This window comes from Lineus longissimus, chromosome 14 (genome assembly GCF_910592395.1).
Source record: "Lineus longissimus chromosome 14, tnLinLong1.2, whole genome shotgun sequence".
Taxonomy (NCBI): domain Eukaryota; kingdom Metazoa; phylum Nemertea; class Pilidiophora; order Heteronemertea; family Lineidae; genus Lineus; species Lineus longissimus.
The window spans coordinates 969768-992432 of record NC_088321.1 but is presented as its reverse complement, the minus strand read 5'-3'; the positions used below and the strand labels follow the sequence as shown (position 1 = coordinate 992432).

The following is a 22665-nucleotide window of genomic DNA, read 5'->3' as shown; positions in this document are numbered from 1 at the left end:
ATGTCATCTTAAGTCCGCAGTGAAGGACATGGCAGATTCATCTTGACCACAAAAGCTTTTGCATCTCCCAAGATCCGGTTATAGACCATGGGAAGGATCAGGGAGTTGCAACTCCCTGAAAAGGTCGACAAGGCGGCCAGTGCACGGTTCTGCTGACACGGTCTGGTCCAGCTGGACTTATGCTAATTGCTTTGATAAAAATAATCGTCGCCCAAAAAGGCAAAAAATGCATTATAAAAGTAGCGCTTGGTAGGATTCGAACCCACAACACAGGTCATGCCAGTCTGACGCTCTATGCTCCGAGCTAACGCGCCACAACTGCTGGTGGATGTTCGACAACTTTGTGAAGTTTGATTTGCCCTTTCTTCGAAGATTTGCGCATGTCCCTGCCATGATTAGCCCCTTTGCACATGACCGTGTCACGATTAGCCCATTTGCGCATGTCTTTGGAATGGCACTGTGATGGCCACGGCATTTTCAAATTGCGTTGTGCACAAAAACTCCCGATTTCTCATGTTAGACCGTATTAGCGTTGTCAAAAAGCCTGATCAAATGTAAGTACGATGTTCTTTGTTACTGTTTATTAGGCGTTTTTAATCACTGTTGATTTTTAAGGCCGAAATATTATGTTCTAAATAAAGCTTCTGCGGTGTATGCCAATCCATGCACTGCATGCATGCCTCGTGTTGTGGGTTCGAACCAAATAAGCGGAGATGTGCCGAAGGCTTCCATCTTTGACCTTGCACCTCCACCGCATATTAATATCGTCTTTTATTGTTATGTTTTAGGTCACGTACCCGTAATAAACGTCTAAGCCATATTTCAGTTATATAAAGACAATCCGCCACACTCATAACTTTTTCCCAGAGGCTTAATTAATGAGGAACGCTTTCCATCCAAATACAGTGGAACCTCTGTTAGCGAACACCTCTCTATTAAGGAAAACCTCTCTATTAAGGACAAAAGTTTTGGTCCCAAAATTGCTCGGTCCCATTCACTTTGACCTCTCTCATCAGGACACCTCTCTATTGAGGACTGCACATGTCAGTCCCGAGGGTGTCCTTAATAGAGAGGTTCTACTGTATATTCATTAAAGCCGGTCTCAAACCATGAAATTTTCGTTGTACGTATCCCCCGTACAAGCGTGAATCATTTTGACCTACTTTGAGATGTAAGAGGCCCCTATTGGCGGCTTTGTGTAACTATATCTTGCCTGCCTAGCTACTGCCCATATTCTCCCTTTAATATCAACACCTGTGACTGGTGATGTCTCCTAAAACACCAGACCGATTTCCCTGTGGTTTCCAAAGTGTTGTCATCAATCTTGTTGTCCATATGAGATTGTATTCTTCTGTCTTTGCAGAAAGCTCCACTGGAAGAGCAGGCCTAGATTTTTGGTATCGGGAGGTTCTTCAACCGAAGGAGGGTCAAGTTTGGAGGCAAGCTACAAGGTTAGAAAAGATATTAGTTTGTAAAGTGAAAAAGTTTGAAAGTTTGTGAAATTGTACCCTTCTATCTTTGCAGAGAGCTCTACTGGAAGAGCAGGCCTAGATATCAGGTATCAAGAGGTTCTTCAACCGAAGGAGGGTCTAGTTTGGAGGGAAGCTACAAGGTTAGAAAAGATATTAGTTTGTAAAGTGAAAAAGTTTGAAAGTTTGTGAAATTGTACCCTTCTATCTTTGCAGAGAGCTCTACTGGAAGAGCAGGCCTAGATATCAGGTATCAAGAGGTTCTTCAACCGAAGGAGGGTCTAGTTTGGAGGCAAGCTACAAGGTTAGAATAGACATTGGTTTGTAAAGTGAAAAAGTTTGAAAGTTAATGAAATTGTACCCTTCTATCTTTGCAGAGAGCTCTACTGGAAGAGCAGGCCTAGATATCAGGTATCAAGAGGTTCTTCAACCGAAGGAGAGTCTAGTTTGGAGGCAAGCTACAAGGTTAGAATAGATATTAGTTTGTAAAGTGAAAAAGTTTGAAAGTTAATGAAATTGTACCCTTCTATCTTTGCAGAAAGTTCTACTGGAAGAGCAGGCCTAGATATCTGGTATCGGGAGCTTCTTCAACCGAAGGAGAGTCTAGTTTGGAGGCAAGCCACAAGGTTAGAATAGATATTAGTTTGTAAAGTGAAAAAGTTTGAAAGTTTATGAAATTGTATCCTTCTATCTTTGCAGAAAGTTCTACTGTAAGAGCTGGCCTAGATATCTGGTATCTGGAGGTTCTTCAACAGAAGGAGGGTCTAGTTTGGAGGCAAGCCACAAGGTTAGAATAGATATTAGTTTGTAAAGTGAAAAAGTTTGAAAGTTTGTGAAATTGTATCCTTCTATCTTTGCAGACAGTTCTACTGGAAGAGCAGGCCTAGATATCTGGTATCAAGAGGTTCTTCAACCGAAGGAGGGTCTAGTTTGGAGGCAAGCTACAAGGTTAGAATAGATATTAGTTTGTAAAGTGAAAAAGTTTGAAAGTTTGTGAAATTGTATCCTTCTATCTTTGCAGAAAGTTCTACTGTAAGAGCTGGCCTAGATATCTGGTATCTGGAGGTTCTTCAACAGAAGGAGGGTCTAGTTTGGAGGCAAGCCACAAGGTTAGAATAGATATTAGTTTGTAAAGTGAAAAAGTTTGAAAGTTAATGAAATTGTACCCTTCTATCTTTGCAGAAAGTTCTACTGGAAGAGCAGGCCTAGATATCTGGTATCGGGAGCTTCTTCAACCGAAGGAGGGTCTAGTTTGGAGGCAAGCCACAAGGTTAGAATAGATATTAGTTTGTAAAGTGAAAAAATTTGACAGTTGATGAGATGTTTTCTTCTATCTTTACAGACAGTTCAACTGGAAGAGCAGGCCTAGATATCAGGTATTGGGAGGTTCTTCTTTTGAATCCATTTTTTAAAAATCCCACTTGCACGTTTTCTTTAGTAATGACTTTTATTCTATCATGTATTAATGTTTTATTACAAAGCGCTTAGAAGCTTTAACAACGTTAAGCGCTATAAAAATGTTTTTAATAATAATAACAATAATAACGATAATAAATAATAATAACAATAATAAATAATTAATAATAAGAGGTTGCAAGTCTCGGTATTGTCGCTGCCTTTGGGATGACAATGAACGACCCTCCCAACCAACCTGAGGGAGAGCCTCAAGGTTAGACCTGATCCTTGACTCAGCTTGGCAACAAAATGGCGCAGACAGTCTGCTATTTTAATGCCATAGATTTTTCGGCAAGATTTAATACATCTTGCTCGGATTGGAGATTTTTCAGCAAGGTTTAAGACATCTTGCTAAGGATTGATTGAAATGCCTCATTCTGATTCCATATTTTATAGGTTCAACTAGTCTTTTAGGTGAGAGGTTGCAAGTCTCGGTATTATCGCTGCCTTTGGGATGACGAAGAACGACCCTCCCAACCAACCTGAGGGAGAGCCTCAAGGTTAGACCTGATCCTTGACTAAGCTTGGCCACAAAAAGGCACAGATAGTCTGCTATTTTAATGCCATAGATTTTTCGGCAAGATTTAATACATCTTGCTCGGATTGGAGATTTTTCAGCAAGGTTTAAGACATCTTGCAGAGGATTGATTGAAATGCCTCATTCTGATTCCATATTTTGAAGGTTCAACTAGTCTTTTAGGTGAGAGGTTGCAAGTCTCGGTATCATCACTGCCTTTGGGATGACGAAGAACGACCCTCCCAACCAACCTGAGGGAGAGCCTCGAGGTTAGACCTGATCCTTGACTCAGCTTGGGAACAAAATGGCGCAGACAGTCTGCTATTTTATTGCCATAGATTTTTCGGCAAGATTTAATACATCTTGCTCGGATTGGAGATTTTTCAGCAAGGTTTAAGACATCTTGCTTAGGATTGATTGAAATGCCTCTTTCTGATTCCTTTTTTTATAAGTTCAACTAGTCTTTTAGGTGAGAGGTTGCAAGTCTCGGTATCATCACTACCTTTGGGATGACGAAGAACGACCCTCCCAACCAACCTGAGGGAGAGCCTCAAGATTAGACCTGATCCTTGACTCAGCTTGGCCACAAAATGGCGCAGATAGTCTGCTATTTTAATGCCATAGATTTTTCGGCAAGATTTAATACATCTTGCTCGGATTGGAGATTTTTCTGCAAGGTTTAAGACATATTGCTAAGGATTGATTGAAATGCCTCATTCTGATTCCATATTTTATAGGTTCAACTAGTCTTTTAGGTGAGAGGTTGCAAGTCTCGGTATCATCACTGCCTTTGGGATGACAATGAACGACCCTCCCAACCAACCTGAGGGAGAGCCTCAAGGTTAGACCTGATCCTTGACTCAGCTTGGCAACAAAATGGCGCAGACAGTCTGCTAATTCATTGCCATAGATTTTTTGGCAAGATTTAATACATCTTCCTCGGATTGGAGATTTTTTAGCAAGGTTTAAGACATCTTGCTAAGGATTGATTGAAATGCCTCATTCTGATTCCATATTTTATAGGTTCAACTAGTCTTTTAGGTGAGAGGTTGCAAGTCTCGGTATCATCACTGCCTTTGGGATGACGAAGAACGACCCTCCCAACCAACCTGAAGGAGAGCCTCAAGGTTAGACCTGATCCTTGACTAAGCTTGGCAACAAAATGGCGCAGACAGTCTGCTATTTTATTGCCATAGAGTTTTCGGCAAGATTTGATACATCTTGCTCGGATTGGAGATTTTTTAGCAAGGTTTAAGACATCTTGCTGAGGATTGATCGAAATGCCTCATTCTGATTCCATATTTTATAGGTTCAACTAGTCTTTTAGGTGAGAGGTTGCAAGTCTCGGTATCATCACTGCCTTTGGGATGACGAAGAACGACCCTCCCAACCAACCTGAGGGAGAGCCTCAAGGTTAGACCTGATCCTTGACTCAGCTTGGCCACAAAATGGCGCAGATACTCTGCTATTTCAATGCCATAGATTTTTTTGCAAGATTTAATACATCTTGCTCGGATTGGAGATTTTTCAGCAAGGTTTAAGACATCTTGCTAAGGATTGGAGATTTTTCGGCAAGGTTTAAGACATCTTGCTAAGGATTGATTGAAATGCCTCATTCTGATTCCATATTTTATAGGTTCAACTAGTCTTTTAGGTGAGAGGTTGCAAGTCTCGGTATCATCACTGCCTTTGGGATGACGAAGAACGACCCTCCCAACCAACCTGAGGGAGAGCCTCAAGGTTAGACCTGATCCTTGACTCAGCTTGGCCACAAAAAGGCACAGATAGTCTGCTATTTTAATGCCATAGATTTTTCGGCAAGATTTAATACATCTTGCTCGGATTGGAGATTTTTCAGCAAGGTTTAAGACATCTTGCTAAGGATTGATTGAAATGCCTCATTCTGATTCCATATTTTATAGGTTCAACTAGTCTTTTAGGTGAAAAGTTGCAAGTCTCGGTATCATCACTGCCTTTGGGATGATGAAGAACGACCCTCCCAACCAACCTGAGGGAGAGCCCCAAGGTTAGACCTGATCCTTGACTCAGCTTGGCCACAAAACGGCGCAGATAGTCTGCTATTTCGATGCCATAGATTTTTTGGCAAGATTTAATACATCTTGCTCGGATTGGAGATTTTTCAGCAAGGTTTAAGACATCTTGCTTAGGATTGATTGAAATGCCTCATTCTGATTCCATATTTTATAGATTCAACTAGTCTTTTAGGTGAGAGGTTGCAAGTCTCGGTATCATCACTGCCTTAGGGATGATGAAGAACGACCCTCCCAACCAACCTGTGGGAGAGCCTCAAGGTTAGACCTGATCCTTGACTCAGCTTGGCAACAAAATGGTGCAGACAGCCTGGTATTTTAATGCCTTAATTTTTTCGGCAAGATTTAATACATCTTGCTCGGATTGGAGATTTTTTAGCAAGGTTTGAGACATCTTGCTAAGGATTGATTGAAATGCCTCATTCTGATTCCATATTTTATAGGTTCAACTAGTCTTTTAGGTGAGAAGTTGCAAGTCTCGGTATCATCACTGCCTTTGGGATGACAATGAACGACCCTCCCAACCAACCTGAGGGAGAGCCTCAAGGTTAGACCTGATCCTTGACTCAGCTTGGCCACAAAATGGCGCAGACAGTCTGCTATTTTATTGCCATAGAGTTTTCGGCAAGATTTGATACATCTTGCTCGGATTGGAGATTTTTTAGCAAGGTTTAAGACATGTTGCTGAGGATTGATCGAAATGCCTCATTCTGATTCCATATTTTATAGGTTCAACTAGTCTTTTAGGTAAGAGGTTGCAAGTCTCGGTATCATCACTGCCTTTGGGATGACAATGAACGACCCTCCCAACCAACCTGAGGGAGAGCCTCAAGGTTAGACCTGATCCTTGACTCAGCTTGGCCACAAAATGGCGCAGACAGTCTGCTATTTTAATGCCATAGATTTTTCGGCAAGATTTAATACATCTTCCTCGGATTGGAGATTTTTCAGCAAGGTTTAAGACATCTTGCTAAGGATTGATTGAAATGCCTCATTCTGATTCCATATTTTATAGGTTCAACTAGTCTTTTAGGTGAGAGGTTGCAAGTCTCGGTATCATCACTGCCTTTGGGATGACGAAGAACGACCCTCCCAACCAACCTGAGGGAGAGCCTCAAGGTTAGACCTGATCCTTGACTAAGCTTGGCAACAAAATGGCGCAGACAGTCTGCTATTTTATTGCCATAGAGTTTTCGGCAAGATTTGATACATCTTTCTCGGATTGGAGATTTTTTAGCAAGGTTTAAGACATCTTGCTGAGGATTGATCGAAATGCCTCATTCTGATTCCATATTTTATAGGTTCAACTAGTCTTTTAGGTGAGAGGTTGCAAGTCTCGGTATCATCACTGCCTTTGGGATGACGAAGAACGACCCTCCCAACCAACCTGAGGGAGAGCCTCAAGGTTAGACCTGATCCTTGACTCAGCTTGGCCACAAAATGGCGCAGACAGTCTGCTATTTTAATGCCATAGATTTTTCGGCAAGATTTAATACATCTTGCTCGGATTGGAGATTTTTCAGCAAGGTTTAAGACATCTTGCTAAGGATTGATTGAAATGCCTCATTCTGATTCCATATTTTATAGGTTCAACTAGTCTTTTAGGTGAGAAGTTGCAAGTCTCGGTATCATCACTGCCTTTGGGATGACGAAGAACGACCCTCCCAACCAACCTGAAGGAGAGCCTCAAGGTTCGACTTGATCCTTGACTAAGCTTGGCCACAAAATGGCGCAGATAGCCTGAAGGTAAGACTCGATTCTTGACTGAGCTAGTCTGCTGTTTTAATGCCATAGATTGAAATTTTGAGCAGTGACTGAGATTATGTGACTTGAGTAAGATACAGCTGAACCATCCAATACATTCAAGAACATAAAAAAACGGATTCCAACAAGAATGTAAAGATCTAGAGGAGAAATTTCTAGCAGTTTTGAAAAGTCTTGCTAAAGATTTTATTCCAAATTGAACACATCATTCTTATTCTAATATTTTAAAGGTTCAACAAGCCTAGGATCACATCTGAATCACTGACATCCCCATTCTGTAGGAAAGGAGAATCCATCAAAGATCGTCTCGAAAACACTTGCCTTGATCAGGATACGCTGAAAAACCACCGATGAGGAAAATCACTTCATCATCATCATCATCGTGGAAGTTTTATAACCTTTGGGTCTCAGACAACTTATAAGGTTTGTGAAAAATCAGTGCAATACAGTCTATTTTCCATCACTTTGAATTTGACAGTCAATTCTTTACGATATCCTCATTCCTTGTCTTTTATACTTAGACTCATTATCCAACTGGTCATTCTCTATTATTGTTTGTATATCAAAATATGGTACCTACACAGAAAAACACAAAAAGACCAGGCGCTTTATAAAAACAAGGAAAAAAGTACGGTGTGGACGAGTCGTCTCACTTGTAGTAAAACTATGAACTTTTAAATTTTTTCCAGAGATTGTCTAAACGGGTTTTGAAAGTTTCAAGGGTATTTCTATTTGCAGCTACAACCTCATGTCAGAGATACATGGAATACTGTCGGGAACAAACCTGATGAAAGAACTCTCATTGCTTACACCAATGTTCGCGTTGATACAGAGCTGGACGATCCCATCGACGCTCTTGTTTCAGGCAAATCACTTCCGTCAGGGAGAAACTTAATGAACGAACTCTCCGCGCTTACACCAACGCGTCACATTGATACAGAGCAGAATGATGCTCTTGTTTCAGGAAATGTAAGGAAATGTAATGTGATGTAATGCAACGCTACAATTTGTTAGGCAAAATGTTTGTTCAAAATTGTGATTTATCAACATGTTTGAAGATCACCTGTATGTAGATCACCTGTATGTAGATCACCTGTATGTAGATCACCTGTATGTATTTGACAATGCAATACTGCACATAATCTTTCACTGTGGCCCAGTGTGTTTTGCACCCTTGAAACTAATGTAATTTAAACTTTTCAAGCCTGAATGCTCTTGGGAGCGCCCTTCCTGTTCTCAGATAGTCTGTGAATCAAATAAGCCACTAAAGTATGTTGATAACTTTATCATCTGATACTGTGTCATCTTCCTTTGCCCCACATAGGCATATCTTTTATTATTTTCAATTATTTTTTATTTTTTAAAGCTTTTTTGGCATTTTTGTATTTTCTTCAGTGGTACATGTTGGTCATTATAGCTAGATTAGAGGTGGGTTAGGCCTACAGGGTTACAGCATTAGTTTATTTCATGACTGGCAGTTAGTGCCGTCATCAGTAGCCACCTAGCGATAGGATTGAGACTAGTGAGTGCAGTAGGTGTAGGCGCAACGTATCTAAGGTTAGGCACTCATTAGTCTTATCTCCAGGAAGATGACACACTTTTGGTAACCATGGCGAAGCTGCAATACAATCTTATCACCGGTTTTAAACTTGATCCCAGTTGTTTGCTATAATTGGGAAAAGTTTGCTATCAGATTTTAAAACTCAGAGGCTCATGCCAGTGAGCATGTTGCGCGTTTTAATAGTAATAGTAGCTCTAATTGGGCACATGGCTTGAAAGGTTTAAAACATTGACCTGTGATAAAAAGGGCGAGATTCTAGGAATGGCCTTGCAAAGGCAATTGCTTCCTCTCACCCATTTTTTCACAATCAAATATTGTTTATAAAATGTAAAATGTATGATGTAAATACAGTGGAACCTCCCTTAGTGGACACCTCTCTATTAAGGACAACCTCTCTATTGAGGACACTACGTTCGATCCCAAATTGGTTATTTACATTCAATTTGACCTTTGTAATCAGGACACCTCTCTATAAAGGACAGCACTTGTCAGTCCCAAGGGTGTCCTCAATAGAAAGGTTCTACTGTAATGAAGTAAAAATGTATAATATAATAAGAAAGTACTTCTTTGAAGTTATTTATGTTTTGTTATGGTAAAATGAATTACAGGCCCTTACTGTAAACTCACTCAGGAGCTGTCCGACCGTCAAATGGCAGCACCCGCTGGATCTGTCATATTCATAGTCCCCTGCTGTAAACTCACCCGGCCAGGAGCTGTCTGGGCTTCAAATGGCAGCACATGCTGGATATATCAATATAGGACAGCCTCCCCCCCCCCCCACACACACAATGAACTCGCCCAGGAGCTGTCTTAACCTTAAATGTGGCAGCACCAGTGGGACATATCAGTCGGCTACCATCCTACGTGTAGGTCCCTACTGTAAACTCACCCAGGAGCTATCACCTCTTGATCATGTGAATCAAATGCTAGTCTGGAGGTCTCAGAAGCCCACTTTGTCCCCTCCAATAGATCTGAGACAGGCCTTTTCCGAGGCCGGGATGGATGGGCGCTATCCTGATTCAAATATTATTCATCATTCTCTTCGTTGGCCAAGTCAGGTGCCCGAGATGAAAAATAAACACCGTCACTGAAAAAAAATCACCATGTCCTTTCACTAAGACGAGAATATCGTCTAAATCGGATTCTGGGTCGTGTGAAGACAAGTCTCAAATGGTCTGTGAGAGGTGTCTAAATGGACCTCTTTGCGACCTCGATGTCAATCGTCAGAGATAACCCCCAAGTGGGAACAGGTTACGAAATTCGGCACGCGGCGACTTGTCGTAGCGATTTTTGCAAAGCGACAAATCGCGTCAGTGGGTTCAGCAAGAGCGTACTGCTACAAAAGTAGCGACGCGTTTTGGAGAGAGGGAAACCTCGGGATCAGGTTATCCTTCTTCAATACAACATGCACGTGGTGCACTAGTTGGGTCAGGAAAGCCTCCCTGGATCCGTTACTCATTGAACACCCAGGCTTTCAGTGTGTGTCATTTCATTTGTTTCAAGTGATCATACAGGCGCTTTACAAATAACAATTTATTATTATTATTATTATTATTGTGTCTCGTGCGACAACCACGAGTGAGTGTAATGTAAGTGTTGTCGCGACATGGACGCGTGGGGAAGGAAGGGGGGTGCAGGGAGACTACCGATAAAGTAATAGCCTTTCTGACGGCCGATCAGGGGGAAGTCGTCAATCAGGGGTTAATGTTCGCTTCTCCGGCCCTGTACACCTGTGCACCTGGGGTCTGTGAAGTTAGCTCCCAGTTCTCAGTTCCTAATTATTCGTGCCCATTTTGAAACATGGTATGTTTGGGTACGAATAAGGAACTAGGAAATGGGCTAAGCATTTCCCAGTTCCCAATTCAAATTTCTTTCAAATATTAACCTTCCACAGTCCGATAACTCAACTTTGGTGGTTTTAACCCTTTCCTACCAAGCTCCCGATTCAACTGTCACTGACTTTAACCCTTTCTGACCCATTTCCCGGTTCAAAATACCAGCTCCTTATTCGTCTTAACTCATTTTAACCCAGTGGTTTACAATATCCTCCGCCTCTCGATATGACGAAGGAGCATAAAAGGTCTGAAGCTCAGGATACCCTAATTCCAATGTATCCTCGAAAATACCAGCTGCCGATTCGATCCATCGTCGGTAGTACTCGAACGCCCGGAATCAGTATGTGCTGCAGTTTGAAAAGTTTGGATGCGGGGTATGATAATGATACTAATGAAAATTATGACATCGGTACATGGTTGATGAGATAAGAAGATAAGGAAGAAGAAAAAAAGAGAAATGTGCGGCAGATTCACCGGGAGTCGAACCCGTGACCAGCCGATCCACAGTCAAACACTCTCAGCGCTGAACCGTCAAGGCTTTCATGCTCAAGTGACGATTTCATTCGCCTCTTATATGCGGTATGCAAACGAGCGCGCCGTAATTGTGACTAGGTCGCGCAGGTGGCAAAGTGATTGACCCAAATAGTTCCAAGTAATCGTGTATTTCGATAGTAGTACAGATTTTTCTCAACATATCGTATTCATATACCTCAGTGATATAAAAGATTATCTTTGCAGTTGATTTAACGCTTGAATGGCCTTTTTTAAAGTCTTTAAGAATCTAGGTCAGCAGGGTCAGAGTCGTCAATCAATTGTTTTGAAAGACTCCGGCAGAGTCAAAAGAACTTGTTGTTGGCGCCGATGATGTCAATAATTTATGGCGGATTTCCGCCCCACCCGTGAGATTTGCTCTCGGCACGTCACGAGCACATTGAACTGCTAGTGAACCGTGCTCAATATGTACCGACTACCGCTCTCTCCATCATCACCGACGATATGTGTCGGTCGTGCGAGGTCGTTTCAATGAAAAAGACGCACGCCACTGCCGTACCGGTACCTGAGAAAACCTGCTGTTTTAGGCAGACTAGTTGGTACACGTCCTTCGGATGGGTTGTACTGGTACGGGCGTTGTCAACTGAGTATTTGAACACCCATCGTCACTACCCCGGGACGTCAAGTTAGCCCAAGGTCTGCTGATTGTCGCATTCCCCGAGACTTTTACCGCACACATATCCAAATGACCGAAGACAGATAGACGCAGGGCCGGAGTAGCAAACATTGACCCCTGTTTTCCTCAGGATGGGAGTGGGGGGGGGGGGGGGGGGGAGAAGGATGGATACGCACAACGGCGGTGGATCGGCATGAGAGTTTTGGGAGGGAGTCCAGATATTTGTAAAGCCATAGATAATCAATAACAAACGTTAGAATCTTCATCTTCATGATGAAGTAGCATTTGATATACTTTTGGGACATTGCCATTAGCAACGGTTTGCACAAAATTTTATATGTGTCAAGAAGAACCCTTTGCCAATAGCATAATAAAGTTTCAAAACATTCCAATACCGATTGCCTGAGAAAAAATGATTTCCGTACACCATATCCATCAAAACGTCACTGGCGCATTGATATGGCCCTGTCAAAATACAAGTTCTAAACTGACCAGTGAGACCACATTTTCTTAAATATATCATCAAAACGCATATTTCTGTGATGGCCTGACTCTGTAGATTAAGAATCAACCACAGATTGAGAATTATTTCCACTTTGGTCCATTCCAGCCATGTATTTACCACAACTTGACATTTTGATAAGGTCTATGTGACACTTCCGGTTGTGGATGAATACATGTCAATTGTCATTGCCAATTGGGCAGAGACATTACTAAACCCAATGACAGGTAAACTCGACCCTATCCGCCGCACAGCGGAGGGTCGAGGAGGCCTCGTTGATTTTACACGAGGCGAGCCGTGCATACACTGTCAATACCGCTCACACTGGTATTCCTTGGCTCGAGGTTGCCCATCTTTGTGGGAAATACGTGACGGGACACCGGAACGTTACGCCCCCAATTCGAGTTCATGACGAGTGAAACGCCGTCAAGTACCAGTCTCTGTAATGAAATGAACGAATGGAGGAGACTGGTGGAAGAGTCTAAATTATAAAGAAGTGACGAAATTAGACATTTTGATCGGATAAAAATACTTAATACTTGAAGTAAAATATTATTTCTGAAAAACATTTACCATATCATTCTTCTATATATTTTATGAAAATGTCTTCCTCAAATTAATTTTTCTATTAATATTTATCGACGCCTCAAAGCTTTTCCGTAAGAGGGCGGTAGTGTCGCCCAGACGAAATGGCCAGATTTTTGCAATTACTTCCGACAAATTTTATCCAAAACAAAGGTGAAGACGAAATATGATCCTCAACAACTGACTCGAATCTAAAATATGAATGTTTAACTTTATTTCAAATCAAAGACCAGCGTAAATTATGGTCTAAAGCTCGAGAAATGCGCAATTCAAAATAATCCATCAATGGAAAGTCCCAGTTTTTTTTTGTACACATTTCCCTCCCACTCACTCTGCCACAGCACAACCATCGCAGATGGTCACACATTTTGTCCTTAATTTTCACCAATTTCGAGCATGCATGCCTGCAGTGCATGCATTCAAAGGCTGATTTTTACAGTTTAGCTGTGGATCCAGCTCTGGCTTCAAAGATTTTCTGAAACTAGAGACCGAGGGCGGGCCTAGTTAATTCAGAAAATCACTGTGACCCCCAGGTGCTAGGCCTACCAATGAATCCATGAAATTTAGGAGTCTACTCATGGACTAAACCATCCATCCAATTCTTTTCCCCATCCCAGACATAGCCCTATCCTCAAAGAGTTGTCCCAGGCGAAGACATTATGATGTCTGGTTTCTTTTGACCGTGAAGACCTATGTATTGTTCAGAGCCTCATCCCTTATTCCTGGCCAGGGGGCCGGGGTAAATCCCATGATGATGATGAAGTTAGTAAAATGTCAAGTAACATAAAATTAAAATCATTCTATTTCAGTCTCCGGTAATGATGGCTTCAGAGTTAGTACCTGATCCTTTTATTGACACTAACATTATGCATCAACCACTTCAGCCCTCGCAGAAGAAAACTTGGCAGGTAAATAACGCCATATGATGATGAGAGGACACGTCCTTCGTAGGGTACACACCTCTTGGCTATAAATACCGGTACAGTGAAACCTCCCCTGGCGGACACTAAAACGACACTGGCTTTGTTAACTTAATATTATTAGTCGTTTCCAATGAAAGTGGCATCTACAATCAGGACACCTCTCAATTGCATCCCGCGAAGTTACTATTTATAGCTCACAAGGTCATTTGCATAAGATATTGATGACGTTTTAGTCACGTGACAGTCGGACATCGACACTTATTTCTACGCATTTGAGCTTATTTCAAAGTCAATTATCTTTGACCCTGTATTGTTTTTAGCATGAATGATACCATAGAGTCAGAGAGAGAAATATTCAGAACAATTATGTAGTATTTCCAACACTCGGACATGTGCCAGATTGAATCTAACTGCCCTAGTTAGAAAGCCTGAATCCATTACGAAACCGCATGTTTGTCCGACATTGCCTGTAATTCAGCGATTGGGAAATAGAGGGCAGCAGCTGCAGTGACGTCATCTTCGCGGAATGCTATTACAGACAGCATTTCTTAGCCTGAAGGGCTTCTTTCATGGGAGGTTCTTCTGTACATCTTATTGACATCTTCTTTCCAGGAAATCCGCCAGACCATAAAAGCGGCCAGGAAAGCTCAGTCCACGATCGCAAGCAAAGTGCCGCACAGTTTCACTTTCCGGCCGATACTGACAGAATATGGCCTCTATCCACGATTATACTTCCTGGGGATACCTGACGGTTGCCGCGAAAATACGCTCCTTTATAGCGACCTCATGTACGCCCACACCGGGGCCTACGATCCTTTGACGCCCAATCTAACGTGGCATCCTATTTTAGACAGCATGGCAACACAACATACGAAGATGCTATCAAAAGAAGAGCAGTTGTTACGCGAACGAAAGCGCATGAGCCATTTCGGGATAACGTCGTACGATGTTCACTCGGATAGTGGCCATTTTGTATTCCCGATGTCGGGTGGCCTGTATGACTTTCATGACATGGACGTTGTGGCGGGGACGGTAAGTGTCCAAATTTAACCCTCCGACGACTTAACAAGGACGATTTCGAAAGTGCTTCTTCTTCTTCAGCATTTGTTCTGTACTTGAAGGTCTTATTTCTTCGCTTGCCAGTCATTCCCGGTTCACTCATGTGATAGAGCGGATGACTCTTCTTTACAGCATAGGTTTCCTCCGGGGTCTCCGGTTTCCTCCTACTTAAAATACAATCGCCAAATATTGTTTATAGAGCTAATAATATCCTAGTTGACGCTCCACTCTCAACTCAATATCATTTTTTTTACAGAATTAGAATTCATAGAATTTGCAATCTCGATTTTTCAGCCTGGGAACATCTTGCCACAGCCGCTCGTCTCACGGGCATCAAATCCGAAAATGGATCCCAAAGTCTGCCCAAGAAACACCAATCTCATCGCATTTATATCATCCAATGACATCTGGACATACAACTGCGGAAGCGGGGCAGAAAAACAACTGACGTTTTCCCACACTGGGTTGGAGCGCTGTAAAACGGACGTTAGGAGCGCCGGCGTGCCATCTTTTGTAGTTCAAGAGGAGTTTGATCGTTATACTGGTTACTGGTGGAGACCCTCTGGTAAGTTTGTTTCTCTTGGAGTGTAGAATTGCTGTGCGTGGAGATTTGAGACCACGGACGAAGCCTACATCGATAAGAATGCTATACTATTATCGTTATCATCATTGGTCGACTATTTCAGGCTCGCAGAATAGATACTCTATCCTCTACGAAGAAGTGGATGAATCGGACGTGGAGCTGACCTATATTATGTCATCTTCGGAAGACGAGAGCGGTTACGATGAGTATCGGTATCCAAGAGCCGGCACACCGAACGCAAAGAGCGAATTGAAGATTGTAGAGTTTGAAATTAATGAAACGACTGGCGAGGTGAGTTACTGTATGAAAAGGCCTAGGCCTTTTGTTAAAAAGTTGGCGGAAAATCTCAATTAAAAATCTGATTGAAGCATATTTCAAGAGGGAAGAATCTTATAGATAAAGATTTTCATATTTGGTTTCCCAATATTTTATCCTGGGTTGACTGGCAACAAATACCTGTCAGTAAGGGGCCACACTTTAAATCTGCGGGGGGGGGGGGCAAGAATTTGGGTGGTCAGTCGCATACTCTATACGTCTTTACAATTTTTTGTTGAACAGGGGAGGCCCCGGGAATCCCGAGTGAAAATGGGAAACATTTGTGTACCTGAAGTGGGGCCCCAAAACCAAACGGACTATGAGGCTCCTCAAACCAGTTGGCAGGCTTTTACAGTTGTATTTTCAAAAGAACTTTTTCCAGATTGACAAAGTTGTCCACAGGCATCTTACTGAACCCCTGATGTGTTCATTCCCGTGGATGGAGTATCTAGTCCGTGCCGGTTGGACGCCCGATGGTGCTTACATCTGGTGTGAGCTCCTTGACCGAGTACAGCAACGCCTTGAGTTGATTCTCATCCCGCCAGAGTGTTTCGTGTCAGAGGGCGCAGATTTTCACATGAATAGTCTCGAGAGTGGTCCGTCTCCTGCACCACAAGTGATATACAGCGATACCTCAGATATGTGGGTTAACGTAAGTACAGTGGAACCTCCCTTAGAGGACACCTCTCTATTAAGGACATCCTCTGTATTCAGGACACCCTCTCTATTAAGGACATCCTCTCTATTAAGGACATCCTCTGTATTCAGGACATCCTCTGTATTAAGGACATCCTCTCTATCAAGGACATCATCTCTATTAAGGACATCCTCTCTATTAAGGACATCCTCTCTATTAAGGATATCCTCTCTATTAAGGACATCCTCTCTATTAAGGACATCCTCTCTATTAAGGACATCCTCTCTATTAAGGACATCCTCTCTATTAAGGACATCCTCTCTATTAAGGACATCCTCTCTATTAAGGACATCCTCTCTAATACTGTTATGTGGAGAATATTTCTGTCAAATTGTTTTCAACTTTCTTTAAAATATTCCATCTTTTTTCCAGACCCACGATATTCTACACTTCTTCCCCCAGCACTTGCCAGACAGAATCAGCTTCATCTGGTTGAGTGAAAAGACTGGTTTTTCGCACCTGTACTGCGTGACGTCGCAGATCAACCCAATAGGGGGCACCACCAGTCAAGAGTCAGCAATGGATCTGGTGCGGAATCACCAAGGTGAGTCAGGGGTGTATTCGTCAAATTCCCAACTTGAGGCAGATTTCAGACCTTTCCTGTTACGAAATGATAAATTTGATGACTGAAATGGAAAGCTCGCCATCTCAAGTCTCTGGCATAGACACCAGTTACAAGGTATCACAGTTTACGTCTCATCGAAGGACTGCGAAGAGCCAGGAATGTTAGTTCCTTGTAAGCCACGCCTGTTCATCCGGGAATACAATCCTTGGTTCACCCCAGGCCTTACTCCTTGGTCGCCAACAGTGTGAACCAGCAATTGGCTATGAGGCTCCTTTGTCTACGACATCAATCCATTTGTAAATGTTAACCTTTCATGGTCAGACAATGAGACAGTCGGACAACCTTCAAAGGGTTTTTCTGGTGCTGTATTGACAAATCTCTGATGGGTGCTGAAAATCTTGGACCGGCCTGGGTGAGATTGCACTCTCGCTATCAAGGGACAGAGACAACCAATGACGACAAGACTGATCAGATTCATACCCTGGCGCTCGGATCCGCCGATGATTTCTCGTATCGCTGACATCCAAATGAACGAATGCCAAGCTCTTCGACTCCGTTCCGTTGATTTTACAATTCTGCATTTCTTTTCCAGAATCCACGGCACCAAATGTGATAAACGAAATTCCGCTGACGTTTCTCGGATCGTTGACGTCCAAATGAACGAATGCCAAGCTCTCCGACTCCGTTCCGTTGATTTTACAATTCTGCATTTCTTTTCCAGAATCCACGGCACCAAATGTGATAAACGAAATTCCGCTGACGTCGGGTGACTGGGAGGTCATAGGGAAACAGTTCTGGGTGGACAGCGCTAGGAGCCTACTTTACTTTATGGGCCTTAAAGACACCCCACTGGAAACTCACTTGTAAGTAACGTGGAAGCACAACGGTTGAGCGTCTTCCTTGTAATCTGGAGGTCCTGGGTTCAATACCCGGCCGGTGCCACTTTGTAACTCTCAACTGCCCTGAAATGTTCTTGTGTGCCGAGATAGTGGCTGCCCTTGGTTATCAAGAAAGGTTCCTGGCCAGGCTGGCTAAAAAATGTTTGCGATTGTAAAGCGTTTCAAAACAGTAGTTAATACAGTAAAAAGTGCTGTTACAAGTAAGATTTGATGAACTTGGCAAATCACAAAATATCCTTCACTTTTTCAGCAGAAAAATATTTTTTGGCGATTTTGATTTTTCCAGAACTAAGGTGATTTCCAAAGTCTGCTTTAACAGAATGTGGATGAAAATTAAGATTTTCGGATTTGAGTCTGGTTTCTTTTGGCATGTCGAAATATTTTTGTTTGTTTATTTTCAGATATGTCACACCGTATACCCATCCAGGAAGTATACAACGGCTGACGGAATTAGGATACTCTCACTCTATCTCGATGGATGCGGTAAGCTCTCTTTATGCTTATGATTCGTGCTTTGAAAGTCATTTGACAAGTTTAAACATTTTGTTGTAGATATATTCATCCAACGGTCGCCCGCTCAACTGATGACCACGCTCAATGTTACTTAAACCGTATTTCTTACAACAATTACAATGCCTTCCCTCCCCTCAGTAGGTATGAAAGCATCATCAAGTCATGCGCAAGTTACAGAATGGAACCCTATTGCGGACCCTATACATGCTTCCCGAAATTGGTGGCTTGCATTGGAACTAACTTTTTCCCCCTTGTCCGTCATTAAAGGCATTCAAGTGTGTTGGTTAACCATGACTATCTCCTTTGTCCCTCCACCATAAGGCCTGGTTTCCCCTTATGACATCACTATTTCGGACACTCAGCGCCCCATTTCTGGAAAGGTGTATAGTCCACATGTTCAGCAGGCCTGATCTAGCTAACTAATTCGCACCAGACTTATGAATAGGAAGTAAGTCGGTTCATTTCCACCGCCCGAGAAAATGTAAAACGTGGCCTGAATCGTTTGTGTGCGAAATCCTCTTTAACTTCCATCTCCGGAGAAACCGCACCAAGGAATTACACGAGTTCTTTTATTGTTTTCAGGACTGTAAGATGTTTGTAAGCGTCTACAGTAGTATATCAACCAGCCCCTGTTGCTATGTCTATAAGTTGGTAATCAATGATGAAAAGTCGGTGACTTCTCAAGTCGGGGGCTGTTTGCTAGAATCACAGAGTAAGTATCTTTGACGATGTTTTGTCACAGTTTTTGCATGGACTTTTTTTGTTGTTTGACACCTTTTGGACTGACCAATACTGTCCGTAATAGGAAGGTGTGCTGATTACAGAGGTAAGATTCTATAGAAATAACACTTTCGGGACAAAATCACCGTCCCTAATAGAGAGGTTGTCCTGCTGAGAGATGATTATATTTTCAAATTGTTCTGTTTTCCAGCACCAGAGAACTATCAAGCGCCCGAAATTTTCAAATTCAAAAGCCAGACGGGCAACATGCTGCACGGAATGATGTACCGACCTCATAACTTTGAAGAAGGAAAGAAGTACCCCGTTATCCAGTTCGTGTATGGCGGTCCCCAGGTTCAGCTAGTGACAAACGCGTACAAGGGGACGAGGTTTCTCCGTCTGCACATTCTTGCCACGTTGGGATACGCCGTCGTCGTGATTGACGGACGAGGATCGGTGAATCGTGGTTTGGCATTCGAGAGTCATTTGAAATTCAGAATGGTGAGTGCTGAGTTGTTTGAATCATTTCTGCGGACATCAGCGCTTTATTCAGGATGGTCATTATGAATTTCAGATAAAAAAACGAAACATAGTTTGGCGTTTTCCACTCATTTTAAGTTGTTTATTTTCGTTTGACTCCTTCAAAAATTTATCGTCCACTTTCAGGGGATGGTAGAAATTGATGATCAGGTGGAAGGGCTGAAGTGGGTGTCGCGAAATTACGCCAACTATTTGGACCTGACACGCGTTGCGATACACGGGTGGTCATACGGTGAGTATACAGCGACATTGGACTTGAAGTTACAGATTCCACGTCCTTCATTGACTGGTGCCCTGGCCCACCATTCAGGGAATTTCACCCGAAAGACATTGTTTTTGTTGTGGGTTGGGATCACTGACCTAACCTCTCTATTAAGGACACCCTCAGAACTGACAACCGACCCTTCCTTTTGTAAATCTGGCATTCAGAGAGTGGCCTATGTAAATATGGCATTCAGAGAGTGGCCTATGTAAATCTGGGATTCAGAGAGTGGCCTATGTAAATCTGGCATTCAGAGAGTGACCTATGTAAATCTGGCTTTCAGAGTGACCTATGTAAATCTGGCATACAGAGAGTGGCATATGTAAATCTGGTATTCAGATAGTGACCTATGTAAATCTGGCTTTCAGAGTGACCTATGTAAATCTGGCATTCAGAGAGTGACCTATGTAAATCTGGTATTCAGATAGTGGCCTATGTAAATCTGGTATACAGAGAGTAGCCTATGTAAATCTGGCATTCAGAGAGTGACCTATGTAAATCTTGCATTCATAGAGTGACCCATGTAAATCTGGCATTCAGAGAGTGACCCATGTAAATCTGACATTCAGAGAGTGGCCTATGGAAATCTGGCGTTCAGAGAGTGGCCTATGTAAATCTGGTGTACATTATTGTTCTCCTTTTATAGGTGGCTATTTGTCTTTGATGGGTTTGACGCAACGACCAGATGTGTACAGGCTAGCAATCGCAGGTGCTCCCGTCACCTGCTGGGAGCTTTACGATACGGGCTACACGGAACGCTACATGAGTTTACCGTCAAAAAATCCTGAAGGGTACAAGCAAGGATCGGTGCTAGAAAACGTTGACAAATTCCCAACAGAGTGAGTTGGTTACATCTCGTGTGATCTTGATAAAGTCACTTAACTTCCATCGTTTGTCCTTTGAGGGAGATCCCAAGTTAGAGTTTGCCCGAGTGTCCTTGCCCGGGAAAACAGAAAATTCCATTCATCAAAATTTAGAAATGTATCATTTGCCTTCACCTGATCCTGAGTTTGGCACTATCAATTCGGGCCGTCATTCAATTTCATATCACTTTAATGATTATCGATTCATTTCACTTTCAGGGAAAACCGTCTGCTGATTGTCCACGGCCTCATCGATGAGAATGTACACTTTAAACACACGAATAAGTTAGTAAACGCGTTGATCAAGGCGTGTAAACCCTACCATATACAGGTCTACCCTAACGAACGCCATGGGATACGTAGCCAGGAAGCTAATGAACATTATGAAACTATGCTAATTAGTTTCCTGCAAGAGCATTTATAGCAGAAGAATACGATAGTTGTGTAGGTGAATTTACTAATGAAATGTTTGGTTGGTGATTGGTTATGATATGAAGTGGCAATCCATTACCTATTTGCTGTAGAGAGGGTGCCATGCCATGTTTATAGTGGGTGCCATGCCATGTTTAGTGTGGGTGCCATGCCATGTTTAGTGTGGGTGCCATGCCATGTTTATAGTGGGTGCCATGCCATGTTTAGTGTGGGTGCCATGCCATGTTTAGTGTGGGTGCCATGCCATGTTTAGTGTGGGTGCCATGCCATGTTCAGAGAGTGTGACATGCCATGTTAAGAGAGGGTGGCATGCCATGTTTATAGTGGGTGACATGCCATGTTTATAGTGGGTGCCATGCCATGTTTAGTGTGGGTGACATGCCATGTTTAGTGTGGGTGGCATGCCATGTTTAGTGTGCGTGCCATGCCATGTTTAGAGAGGGTGGCATGCCGTGTTCAGAGAGTGTGTGACCGAGTGCTGGTGAATTTAAAGTCAAGAGGGGCATGACATGCTCTGCACATCATCCACAGGTCGTGGGGGAATGTGTATGATAATCACAGCGCGTCATCTGCAGCAAAATGGTTGAAATGTGTTTACAGCAGTGAAGGGAAGATGTCTCCACTTGTAGGAGAGTGAATTCTCAATTGGTGGGTTTGGACAAGGAGTTGTATTGATAACAAATCCCTGGTTTGGGCTTTGGGCCTACGAAATTGTTAGAAATTGAACAGTTAACGCTTTGGGACTACTCCAGGTTAGGCTGTAGAATGACATGGCATGTAGTTAACTTATAAAGTGATGTAATATGTGTAATTTGTCCCGTAAATGTAGCAAATATTGTAATCGCAAAATTGTCTGCGGCGCAAATTAATTTCAGAGATGTCCTGAATTTCCAACCAGTCTTGAAATTTTTTTCAAATCCCTTAATTTTTTTCAGGGATTTTAGGGTATTTGAGTCTCAATTCATTTTTCCAAGAGAAAAAAATATGACAAATGTCATATAATTTATTACTCTTGGTCGTTAGCACAAAAGTGTAACGTCTGCTTCGCACACCTCCCCCCTAAATGTTGATCCTTGTACTCAGAGTTTGACGTGCGACCTCATTGTCCATTGTGACCTTGACCTCATTGTCCATTGTGACCTTGACCTCATTGTCCATTGTGACCTTGACCTCATAGTCCATTGTGACCTTGACCTCATGTACATTGATGTGATTCCTGTACAGTGTATTAATTTTAGAATAACCTGGTGAAATGGAATGAACAAATTTGTTAATAAAATGTGTAACTTATTGATAAATTGAATTAATTTTTGTTTTTATTTTTTGCTTTACCCCACTTGGCCGGTTGTCCTTTTCTTTGAGCTCTCCCGACAAAAAAGAGGGTCGC

The 22665-nt window shown here is 42.5% G+C and overlaps 1 protein-coding gene and 1 long non-coding RNA gene across 2 annotated transcripts; both read left to right on the top strand.

The window, feature by feature from the left end:
* Window positions 1–7141: 7141 nt before the first annotated feature.
* Window positions 7142–8365, top strand: LOC135499163 (uncharacterized). The gene is made up of 3 exons (XR_010449273.1): window positions 7142–7238; window positions 7487–7679; window positions 7995–8365. It is a non-coding gene; the product is annotated as an uncharacterized LOC135499163 (long non-coding RNA).
* Window positions 8366–13003: 4638 nt separating this feature from the next.
* Window positions 13004–22576, top strand: LOC135498908 (dipeptidyl peptidase 9-like). The gene is made up of 14 exons (XM_064789426.1): window positions 13004–13060; window positions 13717–13815; window positions 14443–14862; window positions 15184–15454; window positions 15576–15763; window positions 16170–16439; window positions 16857–17028; window positions 17771–17912; window positions 18350–18431; window positions 19044–19173; window positions 19393–19682; window positions 19848–19953; window positions 20630–20822; window positions 21066–22576. The coding sequence occupies exons 2-14, from the start codon at window positions 13726–13728 to the stop codon at window positions 21268–21270; spliced, it is 2559 nt and encodes an 852-aa protein (XP_064645496.1). The 5' UTR covers window positions 13004–13060; window positions 13717–13725; the 3' UTR covers window positions 21271–22576.
* The last annotated feature ends 89 nt before the right edge of the window (window positions 22577–22665 follow it).